Here is a 23,094-nt window from a genome sequence, read left to right on the forward strand (position 1 = left end):
GACTTTTTTGTGAGGAAACATCAACAATACTTCTGCATACTTCCCAAATCCTTTCAAGACTATAGTTAAAGGAGAGGTCCTGCACAAGATCTGAGATGGAAGAAGTCTGTGACTGAATGCATGCAGAACTAATTTGAGATGTCCCTGTCTCATCCTTTTCAGAGTCTGAGGAATCCTTTACACTGACAAAGTCAGTACCGATGGCGTGAAACTCTGACATTTGTATAATTCATCTAATTTGGTCCGCATTTCTTTTACTTGTGACACTTTATCAATTATATATTCTTTGGCAACTTCTATGTTGTTAGTTAGTTGGGCATTTTTGTCTTCTAGTGTCATATTTATAGATTTCTGTTCATCCAGTTCAGAAGCAATTTCCCGATAGTCAGCTTGACCCTGCAGAATTTGTTCACGGAGGACATTAGCTGTTTCTTCAGAAAAAGAAAGCTCAATATGCAGGCTTGTACCCTGCTTACTGAAATCTTCTTTTTTATTTTTTTCTCTTCTGCATTGTTCTTCAAGCACAGTTAAATGATGTTCCAAGATTTCAGTTCTTTCCCTCAGTGCTAGTACTTCCTTTCGGTACGCGGAGCACTTTTGTTTCATGTGTTCAATTGTCCTTTGCTCTACAGTGTTCTTTTTCTTTCTCTCATTTACAACTACTGTAAAACAAACAAACAAACAAACGGGAAAAGGAATGTAGCTCAGATTGATTAAAATCATTATTACATAGCAGTTCACAACACCAAGTAGCAATTTCTAATTGAAAAACTGTCGTAATATGCAAGCCATGCCCTCACATCACATAGTATTTGACACTAGTGAAGGAATTAAAGTCCTCTGAACACGTAATCAGGTGCCTCAGATTTCTATACAGAATTAACAGCAAAAGGTTTTCAGTCTGGAAGAACACTTTTACCATGGCACTACTCAAACCTTCCACTCCACACCAGTAGAAAATCTTATTAGATCTAAGAAACATGGGAACGAGATAATTCACAGCTATATTCTTTCTATCTTCCGTGCTTCAGCAATCCCTATAAGGCAGCCAGGAATCACTCCATCTACATCTAAATGGTAGATAAACAGTTCTCTAAGAAATTTCATTCCAACTCACAGTCCTCTTACTTTCAAAAGAAAGATAAAACCCTGGACAAGTTGATCACTTAAGTGTTGATATCTGTCTCTCTTATTCAGTTGATCTCTAAACAAAATATGAGGATTCCTACTTCTGTCCACACTTACTCTTTTGCATATAAAGTTCACTCATAAAGTTGTACAAATTTGCAGATTCAAGTTTCCATAAATATTCCATTAGCTTGGGGCTGTTTTTTTCTTTAACTGGTGAGCAATTAGCTAAAATCACATGCATTTTCTTTCTATCAAAAGCGACTTCTCCTGTATTTCATCATTGCTTTAGAATCCAGTTATGTCCATTCCATAATATGCATACTTTAAGTATTAGAAAAATAAATATAAGTCAAGACTTACTAGGGATTGGGTCACCACAACAATATATTCCATGGTGATTCTTGTACAGTCCTTTTATTACTACAACTACAGAAATGCAGAATTTTATAGCGCCTACGTGCAGCCTGCATTACATACAGATTCACATGTACTGCATGGAAACAGCCTCTTAACTCATCTAAGGAGTTTTATATACAGCCCTCAACTGATTTAGAAGTCATACTGAAGAAACAGCAGTGGCATATTCCACCCCAAACCAGGTTTTGGTTTTGATTGCTGCTCCCAGCAACACTAGTGAGGGGAATATGATTTATAAGTAATCTAAACACTTTATGCTGAAAACAACAAGCAAGCACTAAGCAAGATAAATAAGACTAGGGAGAAGATGTGTAATGTTCAGTCTAGAAGCTCCTTACACAGGAAGTAGGGAAAAAGCATTATTACAGAGCATAGGAAACAAGACCTAAAAGCTCAGAGAATGGTGTAAATACACTGAACTTGAAGCTCAGATAACCTAGCATCTCCTAAAACACTTTTGCTCGTGCTACTTATATAACTAATTCTACAAAAGAACCAGCACAACATACCTGTGCTCATTGTTCTACTGTGTATATTTAACATAGCTAAAGAATATATATTAAGCAGTTTTTGAAATTGGACGCTATTAATACTCACAAATAGAAGAAAATTTTAACATGATTGAATACTCAGTACTTCTTAACAGAAAACTTCATGCTGACATTGTGACTATCAGCTACCCATTTTAATTCCTATGTGGAGCATTGCTGTCATTAATTGTTAAATGAGAGCTTTGGTCATATGATTAGAACAAACCCACTACTATTTGGAGTATGGAGGAGTCCACATCCCTCCCTCAGTCTCTGGTAAGATGCTTATATGTGATGCCATTCAGTGGTCACATTAGGATTCAATATTTATGCCAAATAAAGGCAGCAGGGACAAATCATCCAAGAACAGCATCTCATCCAAAGAAGGCCTTGACTTTCTCCCTTGCACATATTTTCCAAGAGGATTACAAGAAAGGAAGGGACTACAGCTAAGTTTTAGATTTTCCCTTCTACATTGTATATGCTTTCCATAATTCTAGGAACACTGATGCTCAGCTGTGCCCAGAAGTGAAGTTAAATGCATCAGAGCTTATCCAAACCATTTTGCTCAAATATTGCCCATGAGTGAGCAATTAGCAGGTCGTCAACAATTTTGATAGTTGCTTCAGGAAAAACAAAACAAACAAAAAAAAAAGCACTTGAGCAGCTGATGCTACTCAGAAGATCAGCAACAGCAGTTGAAACAATCCTAAAGAAACTGCTTTAAAACTATTACCAAATCTGCAAGTGCATCAACAGATGAGGAAAAAGCAGCAAAAAGGAAAAAAATAGTGCAAAAAACTTTTATTCTTAAGCATTCAAAAATGAACAGCATAGGACCTTCTGAAAAAGGGATATTTACATAACAGTTACTTCTATTTACAGTTTAACACAGTGGCTTTTCTCCTTATACCATAAGGTACGCGCTTCACAGCCTTTTGCTTCCTATCCGGAATAGGAAGCAATTTATTGTTTTGGAAGACACCCTGTTCAAGGATGGAAGAAACTGTACCTTTCTTTGGAGGTGGCTCTTCCACAGTAGGCTTATCTTCATCAGTACTGCGCTTTCTTCCCACTTCCAACTCAGTTTTCTCTTGTTTCAGTGCTTTAACTGAAAGCACTGAAAATTGGCTGCTTTCAGTTCCTTTATTAGTGTTCTCTTCTGCCGGTTCTGCTTTAATGGTAGTTAAATGGTAGGTAGTCTTTTCCTGTATTGATATAAGATCAGTTACATTGAAGCTTAACAAAAGGAGCATTTAAGTCTCAGTAATCTTCTGTAGGCAAATATTTACACAAAACCATACAGCTAAAATATTTACCCGGTGACTCAATAGACATCAGTTACAAATCTCAATAGCAGACAGAACAAGTACACCTTCAGATAATGACAAGTGCAATACTTGGTAGAGTATACAAGGGAAAGCAAGAGCCTAGCAGGTTACAAAGTAAAAGACTTGCACACAATCAAGAGTTTACCAGTTTATCAAAGAATTTCCTGTTTCCAAGAAGTCAACAAAATTACAAACATGGTCAAAGAGCAAATGGTCAGCTCTCATACAAGTTCATCACATCACACTTCTGCTAAGCTGCTAAAATCACTTTCATCGTGACAGATATAATCCAACCTTAAAGCTTAGTCAGCTCTGTCACAAATATTTTAGATTGTGTCCTTGACCACAAGTGAAGCTTCCTTACTTACAAGATGACGATTGTTAAGCCATGCTGGCACTGCCAAGGACTGATTATTCATCTTTAGTAACTTATGAAAAGAAAAGCCTCAGAAGTGTTCAGGCCACACAATCTCACAGATAGAGTTGGAGCCTTGTTCTTGGAAGAAGTAATAGGTGAGGACATGACTACTCATCACAGTCAGCTTTAACACCATGGAAATACTAAGTTGCAGTGATACAGACAGTCAAAGACTAAGAAGGGTCAAGTTGCTAAGCTTACAAGGTTAGAGATCTGAGTGACAGAATTAACTATAAATGTTTTCAGAGCTACTTCAGGCTACCAAACATCAAAAAATGAACAAAAACCACCAGAAGTGGTATGCACACATACTTAATCAAGCTAGTCTTCACATATTCAGTAGCTCGCAGTACATTAGTCAGGATAAAGTTTTACGGACTGCATAGAACGTGGAGATATCCTGACCATTCATACTCGTACTTCCAACTCTACTCAACATACTTTTACTGTTGCTCTTCCTCTGATGTAGGAGTGTGAGGCAGGAGTTAGTGGAACACGCTGATATTTTTGTTGTTTGTGTTAACAACAACTACCTTCAGATAAATTTGAATTGTTTACAATTTAAAGGGAGTACCAGCTACATACAGAAAATCAGTTTTCCAAAAATGTGTTGATTACAAGCATAGAATTAGTGTTTTCCTTTTTTTGTATAAGGATATGGAGATGTGTAAAACTCACATAATCTTTTACTTTTTCCTCTAAATGAGATTTTAAGTCTCGTAGCTCTGTAATAATGTCATCTTTCTGCACCACGATGTCCATTAGCTCTCGAATCCTTTCATTTTGTGCATTCATTTTCTTAGAAATAAAAAATAAAAAAAATTCAGTCATCAGTTTCTAATGTAGTGTTAAGTAGCTGAATTGCACAATGCATTAAAGGCAAATTCAGTTAAGCTAAGCTCGGTAAGAAATCTATTAATTGAGCCTACTGGAATAGCATTTTAAGCTACCACAAGTTGGTATTAAAACAATTTTACACAACATCTTCTTGATAAAGTTACCTCAGTTGCTTCTTTAAGTTGCTCATCAGACTCATCCAATTTAATCATCTGCATTTCAAAGTCTGTAACACACAGAAAAGGTTGTATTACATAAGTAGCCAATAGATAGTTTATTAAGTAATCAATTTTTCCAGATATTCTAATGTTTAGGTAGCTTTTGAACAGATTAATTAATTTGCATGTGGTCTTCACTTATTGGGAGTGATTCAAAAGTTTTCTATATTTCTTGGAACGAAAACATTGCATCAACAAGACATAAAGAAGAGTAGAGATTACAATATAAAAGTAAAAATCAAGATATAGATATATAAGATATATTTAACCCCATACTTATGAAAGCGTAAAGCTGCTAGTTGCAGTTTAAAGGAGAGGGGGGAAAAAAGAAAAGAAATAACCAAAAACCGTGGAATTGCTGAACCTGAATATACACAAGGAACAAACTATCACTTATCTACAGGCTATGGTTCCAAAGGTAGAACATCTCCTCTAATTCCTACTCAAACTGGTTATTTCTCTTTTAGATTAATGAACTATTTCTGTCTTCTACCTTTCACATCGCATAACTCACCTTTGTTCTTCTGCATCAGCTCTTCTTCAGTTTTAAGTAGTTTGGTGTTTTTCTCTGTTAGCTCTTCTTTGGTCTCCATCAGTTCAAAGTTAGTTTTCTCCAGCTGCTTTTCAAACCAGCCAGTATCTTCCTTCAGGTCCCCCAGGGATACAATGGAACTATGTGCTGCCTCAGCTTGCTCTTTAATATCCATGACATCATAATGCATAGAATCAAGAATGCCCTCAGGATCAACACAGGTGTCAGGCACTATGCTATGTTCTCCACCCTGAAACGTAATTTATAATCAGTTAAAACTGGTGAATAGCTGACTACATAATAGCTGTTATTTCTACAGATAGTCTGGATAGCCACTATGAAGACAGCCATACAAGAAGTTTTTAATTTCAGCTTCAAAACCCACCTCACAAATTCACATACAACACGACAGTGATTCGTATGGGGGGAAGATAAGTGGCATTCTAGTAACAGCTAATATATTTTATAGTATTTGATGACCACGCTCCCTTTTTTTTTTTTTTTTTTTTTTAAATATTACCCCAGATTGATCTCCTTCAAATTTAACGTACAAGTTCGGACTCCCCTTTTCTTTGTATACAGCGTAAATTTTCATTTTGTGTTGCAGAAACAAGGAAAATGCCAAAATTCCCAAAGCTTTCTGAAACTGTTCTTAAGGCTCAGCAACTATTCCTGCTAGATGAAGAATAGATGTATCTTGCTCATCATACAGCAACACAGCATGCACTTCTTTGTAAACAGCCTTGTGTTTCTACAAGATGTGCCCATAACATTTAAATAGTAAAAAGGAAAATATTTAAGAAAAAAAAAAAGAAAAATACCAGGGTGTCATGGTTTAATAATTTTGTAATTTTGCTATCAGTATTCCACATCATAACGTCATATAAAGCATGAATAATTTTACTGCTCCCGAACACTTGCAGTATATTGATGATATTGTCGTGTGGGGCCATACAGCAGCAGAGATTTTCAAGAAAAGAAAACAGATAATCCAAATTCTTTTGCAAGCTGGTTTTGCCATTAAGCGCAGCAAGGTGAAGGGGTCTGCCCAGGAAATCCAGTTCTTAAGTGTAAAATGGCAAGATGGGCATCGACACATCCCAGCAGATGTGATTGAAAAAATCACTGCTATGTCTCCTCCCACAAATAAAACAGAGACCCAATCTTTTCTGGGAGTAGTGGGCTTTTGGAGAATGCATGTCCCAAACTACAGCCACATAGTGAGCCCCCTCTATCAGGTAACACGGAAGAAGAATAATTTCTCATGGGGTCCTGAGCAGCAGCAGGCTTTTGAGCAGAGAAAACAAGAGATAGCCCGTGCCGTGGCCTTGGGGCCAGTACGGACAGGACAGGATGTAAAGAACATCCTCTACACTGCTGCTGGAGAGAAAGGTCCCACTTGGAGTTTGTGGCAAAGAGCTTTAGGAGAAACCCAAGGCCAACCCCCAGGACTTTGGAGTCGAGCATATAAAGGGTCTGAGGAGTGCTGAGGGGGTTTGGGCTGCTTCTGAAGTAGCTGGGACAGAGGTTAAGCTCCTTCTAGCACCTCACTTGCCTGTGGCCCCCCTGTCACGGACACAGGTAGATTTTTGTTTAAACCGTGACAACTACCCAGAATGCAGCATAAGGGAATTTTTGCCTAGAACTCTGGAGGACTATTTTTAACTCAGAAAGGTCAGAGATAGAAAGTTCACACTGATTTCTGGGTCACCAGCCTCACCGTACATCAGCATTTTTGGTTTTTAAATGATACATAAAGTTCTCGATGGCACTGCTCTAGTCGGTAGTTCTTTCCCTTTCCGTGCAGCTTGCTCTGTGCATGGCTTGTGAACCGCTATTCAGGCCAGACAGCTGCAGCCCCAAAGACCTGCCATAAATGTACAAATTCTACCAGGATAATGTCTTGGGAGTGGAGAAACAGGATGCACAGTCATATGGCTCTCACACATACCTTGTACAACCAGCTTGGCTCTGGACTGGGCATCACCAATGTCACAGGTGTACACGTCACTGTCACTTTTCTCCAGATTTTTTATGCTCAGCTGCAGGTCTCGTCCTTTCTGTGCCATCTCGTATTTCCTGCCAGGCCTGAGCTCAGCAATGCCTTTCCTCCATATGACGAAGGATGCGGCTTTCTCGCTCTGACATGTAAAAAGTGCACTTCCACTTCCTTCAATTTTCACATCTGAAAGTTTCTTGATAAAGTAATTAGGTTTTTCTGGAAGGAAAAAAAAAAAAAGGATGAGGGTGTAGGACAAAGGGATTTGTTACCCCAACAAATCCCAAGCATACAGAGGTGTCCTGAATCTCCTTTGCCCTCATTTCAGAATAGCACATAGAGATGCAAAGAGTCTAAGACCACCACAGAGTCCACCCATTTACATAGGTTTGATAATTCCAGTAGATATCTGGAAAGTTCAATACCATTATACATGCGCTGGGAGGATCTCATCTGATAAACTGCATATAGTTCGGATTACACATATTCAATATAGACTAATTCAGATTGCCATCTTTTCTTGGCTCACTAACAACCAAGATCATAGAACCATAGAATGATCACAGAATCATAGAGTGGCCTGAGTAGGAAAGGACCTCAAAGAGCATCTAGTTTTAAACCCCCTGTCAAGGGGCCACCAACCACCAGACCAGGCTGCCCAGATCCACATCACACTGGAGAATCATTCGGTTTCCAGATTATTTTAAGGAAAAGATTTTAATCCATCGTATTTTCTGAAAACTAAGAATTGATCCCGCTCAAGGAAACAGAAGAGAAAAACATCACCCACAGGCTGCAGATATTTACCTCGACTTCTCTACATGCCATCCCCAGTGTGCTTTTCAACTCACCTTGCACAGTGACCCTGGCTTTTGTTATGGAGTCCTCTGTCTCACAGGGGTACTCCCCACTGTCCTTGGCAGTAGAGTCATGGATGATCAGAATGGCCCCACTTCCCTCCTGCTGCAAGTCGTACTTCTGGCTTTTTCTGATTGCTTTGCCATCCTTGTACCACCTGATGTTCAAATCCGGTTTTGACAGCTCACAGCTCAGGCTGATGTCCTGCCCTGCTGCTGCTGCTGTCTTATCTTCCAGCTGTTTTGAAACCTCAGTAGGTTTTCCTGGAAGAAAACATGCTTTTTGAGTAACATACACTTAGGGTAGGATGCCTCTCTCAAAATACATGCATCTACATGCTGGAGATAAGTTAGAGAGGCACTTGCAACAGACGCCATCCTACAGCCAGCAGTAATCTGCAAAGTACAGACAATAGAATTCCAGGCAGCATTTATTCTCTCTTAAATCTACCCCACTGAGGATGATGAACCATGTCTGAAAACTGCCTCTTTCTTCTCTCCACTCATCACACTGGGAGCCTCGGATGATGCTCTCAGATGCACATGCTCTAGATAGGAATTTGTTGTACAGCTAGATGATGTGAAGGCCATCCCTTCAGCTTATACTTAGAGGATATTTGCTCCCACAGTTCCCTCAAAAGAGCATTCCTGATTTACTGGTAATGGAACAAGCTGTAGTGAGATGCCCATTTCCAACACTACCCCAGTGCTTTGGGTAGTTCTCACATTTGTGTAAAATGTTTTGTCCTTTTACTTATTTTTAAGAGAAATTCTCAGTGCTTCGATGTTCAAGTAGAAGGTTGCTATTCACTTTAACCATATTATGAGTTAGCTCTCACGACAATCTTATCAGAAGACAGTTGAAGGAATCAGACCCCAGAATCTCTCCCATCTCATTACCTTTCACAGACAGAGAGGCTTTGGAGGTTAGACCACGGGCAGTAAAAACGACTTACCCAGCGTCAGTAGGAGTCACACTTTTGATAAGGAGAGTATATTTCCAACTCACGTTAGAAGCTTTAAATCGCCCACCACTTTCCACTCTGCTTCCATTCAGTGTCCAGTTGAACTCATCAATGCTTTCATGGGACAGAATGCATTCAAAAATACAATCTTCTCCCTCCTGGATTTCAGTGGTTTTCAGCCGTTTGCTAATGCCAATATTCAGCTCTGGAAGGTAAGAGATAGGTTAGTATGAGGTTTATATGGAGAAAAGGCATTTGTGACTGACATGAGTAGCAGTACTGGTGTTTGAACTCAGGATTTGCAGATCATGGCTGCGTTCCTCACTGATGTATTCTCTAAGACATTCTCCTCTCAGAATTACCAGAAAGCTATAAAAAAAAAGAGACGTGAATCTCTTGGCTTTGCTCTGGAAGAACTACAAGGAGAGCAGCTCAGTCCATGGAGCACAATGAAGATTCAATGAGCTACAGAGGGAACAACCTAACAGAGAGGACAACTCTAGGATGCTGCGTGAGAAAAAGGGTTTTGCCTATGACAAGAAATTAAATGTTTCTATTAGCTAATTTGTTACCATCCTATCCCTACTGGTATTCAAACCATTTCTCCATTTTAGGGATGTTTAGAAAGGAAATATTTCCAGGACATTCTTGATGTGTTTGGTGATTTTCATGGCAAAATGAGATACATTTACATCAAAAGCAATGGGAATTTTCCAGACATCACTGTGCTAAATTGCAGTAATACACTTCTATTGTAGAAACTATTAAGGCTCGTGCGGGAATAGGTGTAAGACATAGTGACCACACTGAATGTGCTTTCAGCACTCCTTTACTTTCCACAGTACTTACCCTGAATGCCGACCTTTGATTTGGCAACATCACTGCCAATATCACAGGTATAGAAACCTGCATCTGACATCTCGAGGTCATGGATAAGGGGACATAGGGTCTTCCCAGACTGTACCAGCTCATACTTGTTGCCAGAAGGGAGCACAACACCGTCCTTCTTCCACACTGGTTTGACCTTCTCTTTAGAGACTTCGCATTCCAATTTAATCACACCCCGCTCCTCACCATAAACATCATCCAAGGACTTCACGAAGACAGCAGGCTTCTCTGCAATTAAAAGGGCAAAACAGAACAATGTGATACAGAAGTTGAGACATTTCCAGTTGCTTTCAGATTTTTAAAGAGGGATAAATAAATCTTTACCAGCACTGACGACACCAATATAGAACATAAAGCGGTTTCATGTGTGTTGACTGATTGCACTTTATGGAATTCTGAACTAATCAGTAGGAGAATACAGGGAACAGGAGGGACAGCCTGCATTGCCTTGGGTGGGACTGATATCATATGAAGTAATTGGGATGCAGCTCTTCTAAAGCTGGAGAGCTGGCATTGCCCTCACATGGAGCAGAGCTCATACAGCAGGCCACAGGATTAAGAGGATAAGCTGCTGAACACTTTTGATTTTCCTGTTTTATTGACTCCTTTTATCTATCTTCTATTTCACACATCAGATGTTTATACTGGGGAAAAAACTTCCACCAAATGCAAAAGAAAGGAGAAAGAGGAAATCCTTCAAACTCTGAGCGCATAGAGTAAAAGAGCTTAATTGCTGGGGAGAGCAGATTAGAATCACAGTACCCTTAGAATTGGAAGAGACCCTTAAAGGCCATCTAGCCCAGCTCCCCTGCAATAAAAAGGGACATTCACAGCTAGATCAGGTTGCTCACAGCCTGGTCATTAGTCATCCCAGAGGCAAAACACACACTGAATGATCTCTCCCTGCAGTCATAAATCCTTGGAGACAACAGCATTGACACTGCATGTTACTGAAGCAGTAAAAGAAACTGCTCTTGTAACTCTCCTTGTGCTAAATAAAATGATGATAAAAAGCAATGGAATGCTTTGGCAGGACACCAAAACCATCCTCCTTCATTGATATCGGCTGCAATGGAACCTTCCACTGGAAGAAAGCCTCTGATGACTTTTCACCCCAGAGAGGTCAGCTTTAGAAGCAGGATTGCTGCACAATAGAATGAACTGGGGCTCCTTAGCATCTCTTACATCCAGGAGGGGTGTGATCAGACCCACCTATCACCTTCAGGTGCGCTTTCTGACACCTTGTCTGACTTCACTGTCACTGTGCCAGCATCCTCAGGCTTAACCTGCTTCATTGTCAGTGTGCAGCAATTGCCAACGTTCTTGATGTCATTGTAATTGTTGGTGTAAAGGAGGTTGCCATTCAGGAACCATTCCACGTCCTCGTCATTATGGGACAGCTCGCAGGAGAAGACAGCAGAGCTCTCTTCTTCAATTTCCACATCCTGCAGGTGCTTCGTTACTTCTACATTGCGGGCTGTGGGGAAACAAGGTGAACTGTTACCACTGTTACTATAAATCATACTGGGATGTGGTAGAATGGTTGGACTAGATGATCTTTGTGTAATCTTCTCAGTGAAGATTATACATTTATAAAGTTAGCAGGAGAGAACGGCAGAAATCAACCCCAAGAAGAGAAATCTGAGGTGAAATAGGACATGGAAGAGGCCACCCTCCATGCTCATACCTTCAGCTGTCAGCGTGGCCTCAGTCTCTGCAATTCCTGCCTTGCACTTGTACACACCAGCATCATCGGGCTTCAGCTTCAGAATCTTGAGCTCTGCTGAATGCTTATCCCTCTTGATCTTGTACTTCTCAGAGGGCTTGATGAGTGTGTGGCCTTTGAACCATTTCACAACCTTTGGAGAAGGCCTGAAGTCACAGGACAGGATGACAGAATGATGTTCCAAAGCTGTCTTGTCCTCCAACTTCCTGGTGATTTGTAAATGGTAATCTGCAAAGCAGGGGTGGAAGAGAAGAAAGGATGAGGACAATTGGAAGAAGAGGAAAGTCTCTTGCGTGTATTCCATTCCAATTAATTCCATGTTCACAATTGTTCTTTGAACCACTCTAAAGATAAAACAAACGATTGCCTATAGGGAATGCCATTGACTACATTTCTATGAAGTAATACTGTATATTATCTACCAAATGCAAGGTCCAGCTCTTGTTCTATGCTTATTAAATTGCTCCCAATTGTTGAGGCTTTTATTCAAATAAGAGTGAGTTGAAAATATAACAAGTACTTTAGGGTGTGAATGGAGACTCTTATGCTGGGGACAACAGCAGATAAAAAGCCTGCAAGTTTCTTTCAGATGAAATCAATGACAAACTGCATCAAATTTAGGTGCTACCAAACTTAAACTTGTCTAGTTCAGAAATACAATTAATTTCACCTGATTTGACTTCTTTGCTATAGCCAAGGACAAAACCTCAGCTCTGTAGATCTGAATAGTAAGCACATCACAGCTATTCAAACAGATCTTTTACTGAGATGCAGCTGTCTCATTTAGTGTCCAACGACTTTGAACTGGAAATGGAGCAGACCCTCCAGACACACACACAATATTTCAAAGACCCCAGTGAAGGAAGGCTGTACGTTAATTAATTCTTCATCTTCATGATGTAAACCAAGCCTGGATATGTTACCTCTGACAAGCAGATTGGCTGTGGATTTGGATTTGCCAATTGAGAACTGAATGGTGCTTGTCATATCAGTGGTGGTTTTCGCTATGGTCAGCTGGTGGATGGTGCCTTCTTGCTGCATAATCAAGTTTCTGCCAGCCTGTAAGACTTCCCCACGTAGGAATACCACTTGGGAGGTTTCACAGAAGGAATGAATATCTCGCATTCAAATTTGGCTTTTTCAGGCTCAGTCACATAGTCATCACACAGCTCCTTTACTAGATTAATGGATTGCTCTTTAAGAAGGATGGAACAAGAGAAAGCAGAGATTTAGAAGGAATGTAAAAAACCCTTACATTATCACCCCACTTACTCACGTCAGCATTACTGCACATGAACACTACACCTATCAGCTCAGAATGCCTTGAAACATCATTAAAAAATAATAGAAAGAAAAGAATGTTGTTAAGAAGTCAGACAATAAGACTGACAATCTGAAAAGAGCCCAGATCTTCTGATTCCCAGTCCAACATCTAAATCAAACCATGACCTTCCCATCCCAATATCAAACTCCTCGCATTACGAAATGGAAAAGAGGTTCATTGAAACACGGACATTGATAATTACTTTGGTTAAATACAGCAACTTAGCTCAGAACAACAAGTTTTCACCTAGTAAAGGTCTCTGTAGGTCCAATGTAATGACTCTACTTAGGAGAAATTCATTTTCCAGGAAGTTCTTGCCCTTATAATTGTAACAGTGGCAAAGCTGGGGACTGAACTCTTGAGTAGTGTGCTAACTCAAATGTCTCCCTTTTCTTTATCACGCTTAACATCATATATATACCCTAACATTGTATATATTAAAAAGAACAAAATCCCTGTGTTCTTTTCAAATAGACAGAGAAAATGAAGAAAAAGTCAAGCTATGTTTTTTATCCCTCAACATTCAAACACAAATCTGAAGTCTAAACGTAGAAAATCAACCTCCTAAGAAAATAATCCATCTTACTTTGCAAAAGTAAATTCCAAAAGAGAAGCTGGATATTTTGTGGGCAGAAAGGTAGGTAGGTAGGAGTTTTTATTTCTGTGAAAGGCCCTGGTGGTGTTTAACTTCCTTGACATTAAAGCAAAGGATGTTAGCTCGTTTATAACATAAGATAATTTAATCAAAATCGTCATCAGAAGCATAATTACCTTTAACTGTAAGATGGGCACGAGATTCTGCCTTTTCTGCTACAGATTTGATTTCTGCTGCATCCTTGACTTGGACACGTGTGTAAGTCAGCGAGGAGCTCTTTCCTGAAGCAGAGAACCACAGAGTCACTAAGGCTGGAAAAGACCACTAAGGTCATCTAGTCCAGCCACCAACTCATCCCTACCAAACTGTGCTCTTGAGAGCAAACCCACAACTACACTTGGCTTCCTTGAGCAAAGAGCTCTGAGGCACATGGCCAGGCTGAGCATCATCCATCTGGTTTCACAGCATCACTGCCTGTTCTCTCAAGTCAATGAAACCACCCATTCCCCCATGTCCAAATCCCACCAAAGCGTAATCTAAACATGGCTTCTACAAGGACTGACTGAAAGTGGCTCTCGTCACCTTCAAAGTACCTGATACAGAAGGATCACACTCACTGTCAGACAAAACCTCTTTGGAGAGGTGAACTGACTGCCCTGTTCACCCCCACTTTGGAAATAACTGCACTGATTTCCTACCTGCTCCCAGCAGTGTGGGATGGTGGGATAGCATCACATTTCCCACACTAAGCATCCCACCATGTCACTTGTTCCACCTAAACCTCAGTCCCAAAACAAAAGGGGAACTCGCTTCTGAACCCTCTTCATTTCAGATGTCTTATATGCTTGATCTCCAACCCACCCCCCACTCAGGAGAAAGATCCCCCTCTTACACCCTACCATCTTGCTGCATTCTAATGTTGTCATTAGCCTTCAGCTTGTTGTCCTCTTTGTACCACTGGGTCTGAACCTCATCGTGTGAAATCTCACAGACAAAAGATGCACTCCCATATTCATTCACTTCCACATCTTCCAGTGCTTTAACAATCTTGATATCTCCAGCTGTGAAGCACTAGAGATATATTTGTCAGGGTATTTCCAGAACTGAGTGCAGCATCTTTTCCTTACACATATTTGCATAGAAAATAAGTAGGATTATGTTTTATTCTAAACCATCATCCATTCCTGAGTCATTTCCCTTTTCAACACAGTCAATGCATTACTGCCCTTGAACTTAAAGATAGACTTACTAGCTACAATGGAGCTCCCTGCAAACAGTTTTCATGGAAACCAGAATCTCATTTATTCTAAAACCTTTCAAGCAAAATTAAGGGTAGAAAAACAATAGAACTGACTGAATCTTTAAGGTCATTTAGTTCCAGTCCCCCTGCTATAGGCAGGGACACCTCCCTCCACACCAACTCTTCTCCTCAGGGTCAAGGCTTCTCTCAAATCATTCTCCTCTAAGCCTGTGCTTGGGATTGCCCTGACCCAGGTGCAGGGCCTTGTACTTGACCACACTCAAGTTCATGAGGCTGCCAAGGGCCCACCTCTCCAGCCTGTACAGGTCCCTCTGAGTAGTATCCCTTCCCTCTAGCACATCAACAGCACCGCTCAGCTTGGTGTCATCTGCAAACTTGCTGAGGGTTCATTTGATTCCACTGTCCATGTTGCCTACAAAAATGTTAAATAACACTGGTCCCAACACCACCCTCCATCTGGACACTGAGCTATTGACTGCAGCTCTCTGAGTGTGACCATCCAGACAGTTCCCTATCCTGCAACTGGTCCATCCATCAAAACCATTTTTCTCCAGTTTGGTGACCAGGATGTCATGCAGGACAGGATCAAATGCTCTGCACAGGTCCATGTAGATGATGTCAGTTGCTCTCCCATTATCCACTGATGCTGTTACTCCATCATGAAAGGCCACCAAGTTTGTCAGGCATGGCTTGACCTTGATGAAGCCATATTGGTTACCACCATCACCTCATCTTTATTTTCCAAACTATGCCAAGGAGAACTAGACAGAACTCTACAATGTCGTGTCACTACAAACCTGTCTGAATCATTGGCTTCTCTGCATGCTCATCACTAGTCTCTCCTTAGCTTGTGTGCCCACAATGTATGGGGAATGTCAGCCACAAATCTTACCTAGGGGACATCTTTGCTTCAAAGTCCCTTGAACATCACACAATCCCTTTTAACTCTCCAGGTCTGCACTTATTTATGTCAGAATCAGACCATATTTCTATATGGTCTTGGATATTTCATATCCTAGAAGGGAAAATATCAAGTCAAATCTACATTAGTCCTTCCATCTCTGCACTGGGCAAAGGCAGCCTTCAGATCTATGCTTAATTCACCCAATTCCCTAGAATTAATGGAACTGTACTTAATGAAACATATGCTGAAGCTTAAGCACAGTGCAGTGTTTTCAACATGTAGGAATGACTATAGAACATGCATAAATTCAGGCTGACATATGACAGCTTAAAGCACTGCGGAGGACTGTTAACAAGCCCGTTTGGACATCACCTTGAATAAATGACGTTATCCCCAAGTAAGGGAAGGAACAGCTGAGCACCGGGGAGGTACACAAAGGGCCAGAGCAAATTCTCACACTGTCAGGTGCAAAGAAAACTGAGATTTCACCCTAAAACCCAGTTCACAACAAGGCTACAAAATCCTGGCTGAGAATTTCTGAATGCTCACCAGTTGTTTCCAGCTCGAAGGTCATCTTCTGGCCAGCAGCCTCGCAGATGTATTCTCCAGCATCTTTCTTCTCCAGCTGCTCCACAACCAGATGCCGTGTTTTGCCCACAGATTCCAGTTTGAACTTTCTGGAGGAGGCAAGCAGTCTTCCATCCTTGAACCATTTTACTCCAGTTGGATCCTGTGCTACTTCACAGCTGAGGGAGGTACTTGCTGCTAGGGCAGCACTCAGCTCTTTCTGCACCTGCTCCTGGTTTATAAACACAGGTTTTGGCTCTGAGGGAAGAAGAGAAAAACAGAAGGACTGAAATGAGACCATCTTGCAGGTTTGTATGTACAGGTTGGAACAGGTTTAGGTTACCACTTGTGCCCAAACTAATAGCCTTCATAGAGAATATCAGCTCTTCTGTCGAAACAAAGTGTCAAAACTAGGCAAGAAAGAACCTGGGAACTGAAGGAACCAAAAGGGTCGTTGAACACCAGTCCCATGGTTGCAAGTCACTATGCAAACATATTGAACCCAAAAGAACATCTGTCCTGCAGGCAACCAAAACCTGAGTTCCTTTTGCTTAAGACCCACTGTGAAACATCAAAACACATAAACATGTGATAGTCAAACCACTGGCTGCCTTTTCATGACCCAGAACAGTACTCCTGGCTTCCTGAACAGACTCCTCATGGCCTCTACCATTGCCACAACTGTGACTGTCAAAGGCACAAAGGAAATATGCTCACCAACGCAGTCCTTTGTTCTTTGTGTGTGATTTCCAGATATCTATTTTACTTTGAGCTCTGGGAATTGTCAGCTCTACCAGGTCTCTTACTGGGAGTAGCAGACTCACCTATCCAGATGCAGCCTCCAACATAAAGGCATAGTAAAAAGGCAGTGTACTACTAGGAGAAGTTCCTGCTTCTCCTGCCATGAAAGGCTGCACGTACAACATGCACTCCAGCCTCACTGCACATACTTAGCTTAGTCAAATGTTTCGGTGAACAGGAATTACAGTTTGGGACCTCAGGCACAGGAGAGATTTGAATAATATCTTGAATATTGCTTCCATTGTACATATATCAGTAATTATTATTCTACAGACAGACTGAAACAGCACTTTGTGCGAGACTAAAACCAAATACTTTCTACAAACCCAGGCAATCAAGTCTAGGGAAAAAAACTCAGCACAGACTACTGCAACTGGATCACTGTATAATAGAAACTAGATTTTACTTTACTGATCTCTGCTGCATTTCAGACAACACCTGTCTTACCTGTGACATGAATCTTGAAGGTGAGTTTCTGGCCAGCAGCCTCGCAGCTGTACTCCCCTGCATCTTTCTTCTCCACCTGGCTCACCACCAGCCGACGCTGTTCGCCCTCTGACTCCACCCTGAACTTCTTGCTCGAGGTGATCAGTTTCCCCTCCTTGTACCACTTCACCTCCGTCTTCTCCTGGGCCACCTCGCAGCTCAGCGTGGCATTTTCTGTTGGTGCAGCCTTCACCTCCTTCTGCACCTTCTCCTTGTTGATAAAAGCATCTTCTGCTTCTGGAATTGAAGGCAAATGGGCACATTTAAGACATGAATCTTTTCTACACAGCCTTCCCCAAATGCCCAAATTAGTCTTTGGACTGTACCGTTGAGGACAGCTTTCCCACTCACATTTCCTGACAGTGCTATGAACTTGTATTGGCAGTAACTATGCTGGTACTAACAAGGATAGCAATTACAAGCAAAATGGTAGAAATACAGAAGATATAAGGAAAAGGGAACTCACCAGAGCTGAGGCAATCCTCCCTGGCGAGTGATCTCCAAGAGATGCTGCCTCAGTGAGGGTCAGCCCTTAAATGAGGTCTCAGAGGAGGTGGAGTTGAACTCCACCCCTCCAGGGAGCACAGCTACATAACTTTCACCTGTGCTCCCACAGCTGACCCCACACTTGCCTCAGCTGATCAATCAGTGGTTCACATTGTGATCTCCCATACAGAACTGAATGCCAACATCTGAACTATATCAATTGCCAGTGAAGAACTTCCTCCCTGCCAGACCAAAACAGCTTAGATAGCCCGAAACTTGTTTTCATTTCCACCAGTATCATGTTCCAAAATCTTCAAAAATTAAAAAACACCCCTTTCCCCACTGTCCAGCAGCACACCAGCATACGCAGTCATTGAAAAGTCTGTTTCATACAAGGGGACAGGCATTAAATTGTCCAAACAAGCTGACAGCTGTAAGTTGCTTTGCCAGCAAAAGCCAGGTGAGGGTCAAGGTTAAATTCTGTTTGTGATTAAGTCATAGTGAGGAAATGTATTTTTCTCACCTACTTATTTCTGAAAACAATTCTAATATCTCCTGAGTTTTCAGAGGCAGTAATAAAATGGTTTCCCCTATGGAATCATAGAACGGTTTGGGTATAGAAGGAAGCTTTAAAGATCATCCAGTCCAACCTCTTGCCGTGGTCAGGGACATCATTCACTAAATGAGGCTGCCCAGGGTCCCCATCCAGCCTGGCCTTGGACACTCCAATGATGAGTCACCCACAACCTTCACTGGACAATCTGTTCCAGTGTATCACCACCCTCATCATAAAGAACTTTTCTCATGTCCAAACTGAGTCTACCCTCTTCACTTTTGAAACCATTGCCCCTTCTTATGTTGCTACAGACCCTGGTAAAAAGCCTTTTTCCACTTTCTTATCAGACTCTCTTCATAAATAGAACGCCTGTCTTCCTCCATTTTGGAATGAAAAGCACCAGCTTGAAGCCTTTCTATTTTTAAGCATTTCTTTTGTACCTGCTATAGAGAAGAAAACAAAAGAAAATACTGGAAAACCTTTTTAGTTGCAGGTTTCTTTAATTTAATAGAAACCACCAATGCCGCCGTCTAGCATTGTGACCAAATGCTGTCTCTGAGACTATTTAGGAAGAAGCATTTGCAGGGGTGTGCTTGTGCCCTGAAGATATCTTTAATATTCTTTAATTTCCCCTGAAATTATTGACTTCTCATTTTGCTATCATTGCATCTACTTGAGATCCCCAGGGAAATTCCCAAATTATTTCCAGCCTGTCTTAAGCTGAGGCTACCCAAGTCCTCTGCGTTCATAGCTTCAGAAGGCAAACAGAAAACTATATGAATTAAACAGAATTTAAGCACCGTCTACATCACTGAATGCTGGGGTTAAATGTGTCAAACCACTTAACTTTCCCCTCCTTCTTTGTTGGGGGGTTCAATACAGTCGAAACAATTTCTCTCATCTGTGACATGAATCTTGAAGGTGAGTTTCTGGCCAGCAGCCTCGCAGCTGTACTCCCCTGCATCTTTCTTCTCCACCTGGCTCACCACCAGCCGACGCTGTTTGCCCTCTGACTCCACCCTGAACTTCTTGCACCAGGTGATCAGTTTCCCCTCCTTGTACCACTTCACCTCCGTCTTCTCCTGGGCCACCTCGCAGCTCAGCGTGGCATTTTCTGTTGGTGCAGCCTTCACCTCCTTCTGCACCTTCTGCTTGTTGATAAAAGCATCCTCTGCTTCTGGAACTGGAAAACATTGGGTAAAATATACATTAGATATGAGCAACTTGTGACTGGAAGACATTAAAAGTTGCTTCTATGTTGTATTGGACCATTTCCTGGAGCAACTCTGCTTCACAGTGTTTATCACACATTATAATGCATCCTCAGCACAGTCCCTATGGTCATCCCATCCCTCTGGGTAGTCATTACTATCAGCTTGGACTCCTAATTTTCAGATTTCTTCTAATGAAGACAATGACAGATCTTCTTCTGTCTGTCTTTTTGATATTGCTCCACTCTGCACTGGATATCAGCCAAGTACAGCTCAATTATGAAGACCTCAAAATCAGGAAACCATAGAAATTTAAGAGCAGAAAACCATCTTTTGACTCTACCCTTTGGTAATGATATAGCCCTTAATATGGTGAATATTTGGCCTACATTAGATTTTGTAGCTCAGTTTTATGCATAAATCATGGTTTTCTACTCACAGCAACCCCTGATTCTTCAGAGAACTGACTGAGGTCATCTCCTCTTAATACCTAACACATATAGAAGAAAGTGTTTAAAGCCCACCTTACCCTTTGTGTCAACAAATGGAGTTAGCATCAGAAAGATATCAAGTTAGGCATACACACTTCAGTTAAGGTGATTCAGTTAATCACTTTGCTAAGTGGGATCGATTGATACATTGAATCTGTTATTGATTACTTTAATGACTGTTTTATCTGATTCTCCTTTTACCAACAACTGGTTGCTGAGAGCGTTCATGCTAGTTCCTATTTGAGGCGTGGGAGAACAGATAAACCCTAAATAAATGGGCTTCCATTTCTATTCCATGGTTTGCCCTACAAAAGGCTGTAGAGTGCAGAATATTTCTGAAGTACTTACATCATGGACTTCTCTAGTGCTAGCCAGCTTCTAACAGCAGAGCAATTTTGAATAAGCTTCCTATGCTTGTTTGGGTCCCAGGAAAGATCCCAGGGTCCTGATGCTGATACCAAGACAGAGGCTCCAAGCATGAATGCAGGACTAGCAGGTGTGAGGGGGATTGACATTGCCGTTTATTTGCAGTGGAGACATGGAAGACCACTCATTCAGATCATTCATGCAAGCATATTCAGGCATACCCAGCTCAGGTGACCAGGAAGGCTCCTGCTCCCCAGCAGTCATGGCAAACCCTTCCATGACCTGTCCCCTATCTCCTTCCTCCCCGCTGTCACTCTGTGAAGCCTTCTGCTGCCATCCCTTTCCCTTCCTTCATGGCTTTCTCCTCTGCATGCTGTCTGAATTCTGAGTGGCAGCAGCTGCCCAGGAGGGTAAGTTCAGGTCAAGTTCCTGTGCTGCTGACCATTGCAGTACGTGCAATCCCAGGATTCACACCACAGCTCTACCACCAGCACTGCAGTCCACTGAAGGCGAGGGAGCAGGGCAGCAAGCCAATGCAAGAATGCAGTTGATACACTCTACATTTGATCTCCCTGCTTGTATTGACTGCAGAAGCATCATTCTCTCCGCACATCTTCAACAGCCCCTGTTCTGACTGATGATTTTCAGGGGAGGTTCAAGTTGGATGTTAAGAAAAACTTCTTCTGAAGAGGAATGGTGATGTGGTGGCACAGCTTTGCAGGGAGGTGGTGGGGTCACCATCCCTGGGAGTGTTCAATAACCGTGGAGATGTGGCACTGAGGGACGTGGGCAGTGTGCATGGTGGGATGGGGTGAGGCTGGATGTGGGGATCTTTGTGGTCTTTTCCAACCGCAATGATTTGATGAAGATCAGAAGGCTTGCTTATTAGCAAGACAACAAACATGTCCTAGACCAACCAGGTGATACAAAACTTCTCACAAATGCAATGGAGCTTTGGCCCACTTCAAATAAGGATTTCAGCATGCACCACAAATACTGAGATAATGAGATGGCAGAATCAGCCCTCTTTTTACTCTAGTTTTCTATAGGTTTCCAAGGTGTGCAGCACTTGTTTCTTTTAAGCAAGAAGGTCTAATCTGCATCCCGTAATGCTCAACACTCAGCACCTAACATTCAACATGTCCTTAAAATGGGATTGTTCTGTGCTACCAGTGGAACCCTGGGGTAGAGGAACCCTGAAAAGCTTTCTGAGTGCAATGGTAAGAGGAGAAATTAAGACTCAGAAAGCCATTGCACTTTGGGAGAAGCTAGTAAGATGAGGATTTCTGTAGTGAAAGAGCCAACCACTCCAAGAGTACTCATAATCCCTCCTGACTTTCACACCACATCATTTTGCAGTGAGGGCTGGACTTGCACGTCATGTTACAGTGGTACACATGAGAAATACAGCAACAGTAGCTAGGCAAGCACTCTCCACGTATGGCAGAGGAGGAGGTATTACATTACCCTGTGCAGCCATAAGCTCATCCGGTCTGAAAGAGAACAGAAAACCTTTGGTTTCTGAGGCAAACAGCTAATAATAGCCCTCAGCTAGCAAAATTCAAGTGTAAAAGCACTACATTGCTGTGTTTTCTCCCTACACCTCTGCAATAAGACATGGGCTGGCTTTGGCTGCTGAGGATTAACTTGGTTGATTCCAGCTGTTGCCATAGTCTTTCTGTCATTGTTCATATTTCATTTTCTCTGACAGATACCTCCCAAATCTACCCTTTCTGTAATCCACTATTTGCTGAAACTGCCAGTTTCCTGAGCCAAAAGCATGAGCTACACAACTCACGGAACAGATCCAAAGGCCCCAGAATCACATCCACGTGGTGTGGGAACAGTAAGAGCTGATAGTTTAGAGTCTACACCGCAGGCAGCAGCAAAACTGTCTACTACAGGAGCAGAGATATATTGCACACCAGGGACTGAAGGAGCAGAATGCCCCAAGATGGAGAGAGCAAAGACTGCAACCTTTACAAGGGAACAGAACGCAAGCTATGCCCTGCAAGGACACCAGGTCTGTGTGAGCAGAAAGGCAGTAGACTCCCAGTACAGTTGCTCCTCCACATAGCTGACCAAATGCCAAACCTTGACCAGGATTAAGCTCCAATGTGTTCACTGTCATAAGAAAGAAGAGGAGAAAACAGATTCCCTGTCCTGATCCGCTCAGAATACAAGACAAGAACTGTAA

General features: G+C 41.7%; 2 protein-coding genes across 2 annotated transcripts; both read right to left on the minus strand.

Annotated features, from left to right (window-relative positions):
* Positions 1-161: 161 nt before the first annotated feature.
* LOC146757594 (uncharacterized) lies at positions 162-9,439 on the minus strand. Its single transcript, XM_085520725.1, has 8 exons — positions 9,280-9,439; positions 8,265-8,534; positions 7,366-7,632; positions 5,397-5,664; positions 4,829-4,890; positions 4,506-4,625; positions 3,091-3,286; positions 162-662 (listed from the first exon to the last, which is right to left on the minus strand). Exons 3-8 carry the CDS (start codon positions 7,396-7,398, stop codon positions 178-180), a joined length of 1,164 nt encoding a protein of 387 aa, XP_085376851.1. The 5' UTR covers positions 7,399-7,632; positions 8,265-8,534; positions 9,280-9,439; the 3' UTR covers positions 162-177.
* Positions 9,440-15,571: 6,132 nt separating this feature from the next.
* LOC146757595 (obscurin-like protein 1) lies at positions 15,572-16,971 on the minus strand. Its single transcript, XM_085520692.1, has 3 exons — positions 16,944-16,971; positions 16,483-16,758; positions 15,572-16,044 (listed from the first exon to the last, which is right to left on the minus strand). Exons 1-3 carry the CDS (start codon positions 16,969-16,971, stop codon positions 16,019-16,021), a joined length of 330 nt encoding a protein of 109 aa, XP_085376818.1. The 3' UTR covers positions 15,572-16,018.
* Positions 16,972-23,094: the final 6,123 nt, after the last annotated feature.

Source organism: Coturnix japonica, chromosome 20, assembly GCF_054131305.1.
Source record: "Coturnix japonica strain WE chromosome 20, WE-NBRP24, whole genome shotgun sequence".
NCBI lineage: Eukaryota > Metazoa > Chordata > Aves > Galliformes > Phasianidae > Coturnix > Coturnix japonica.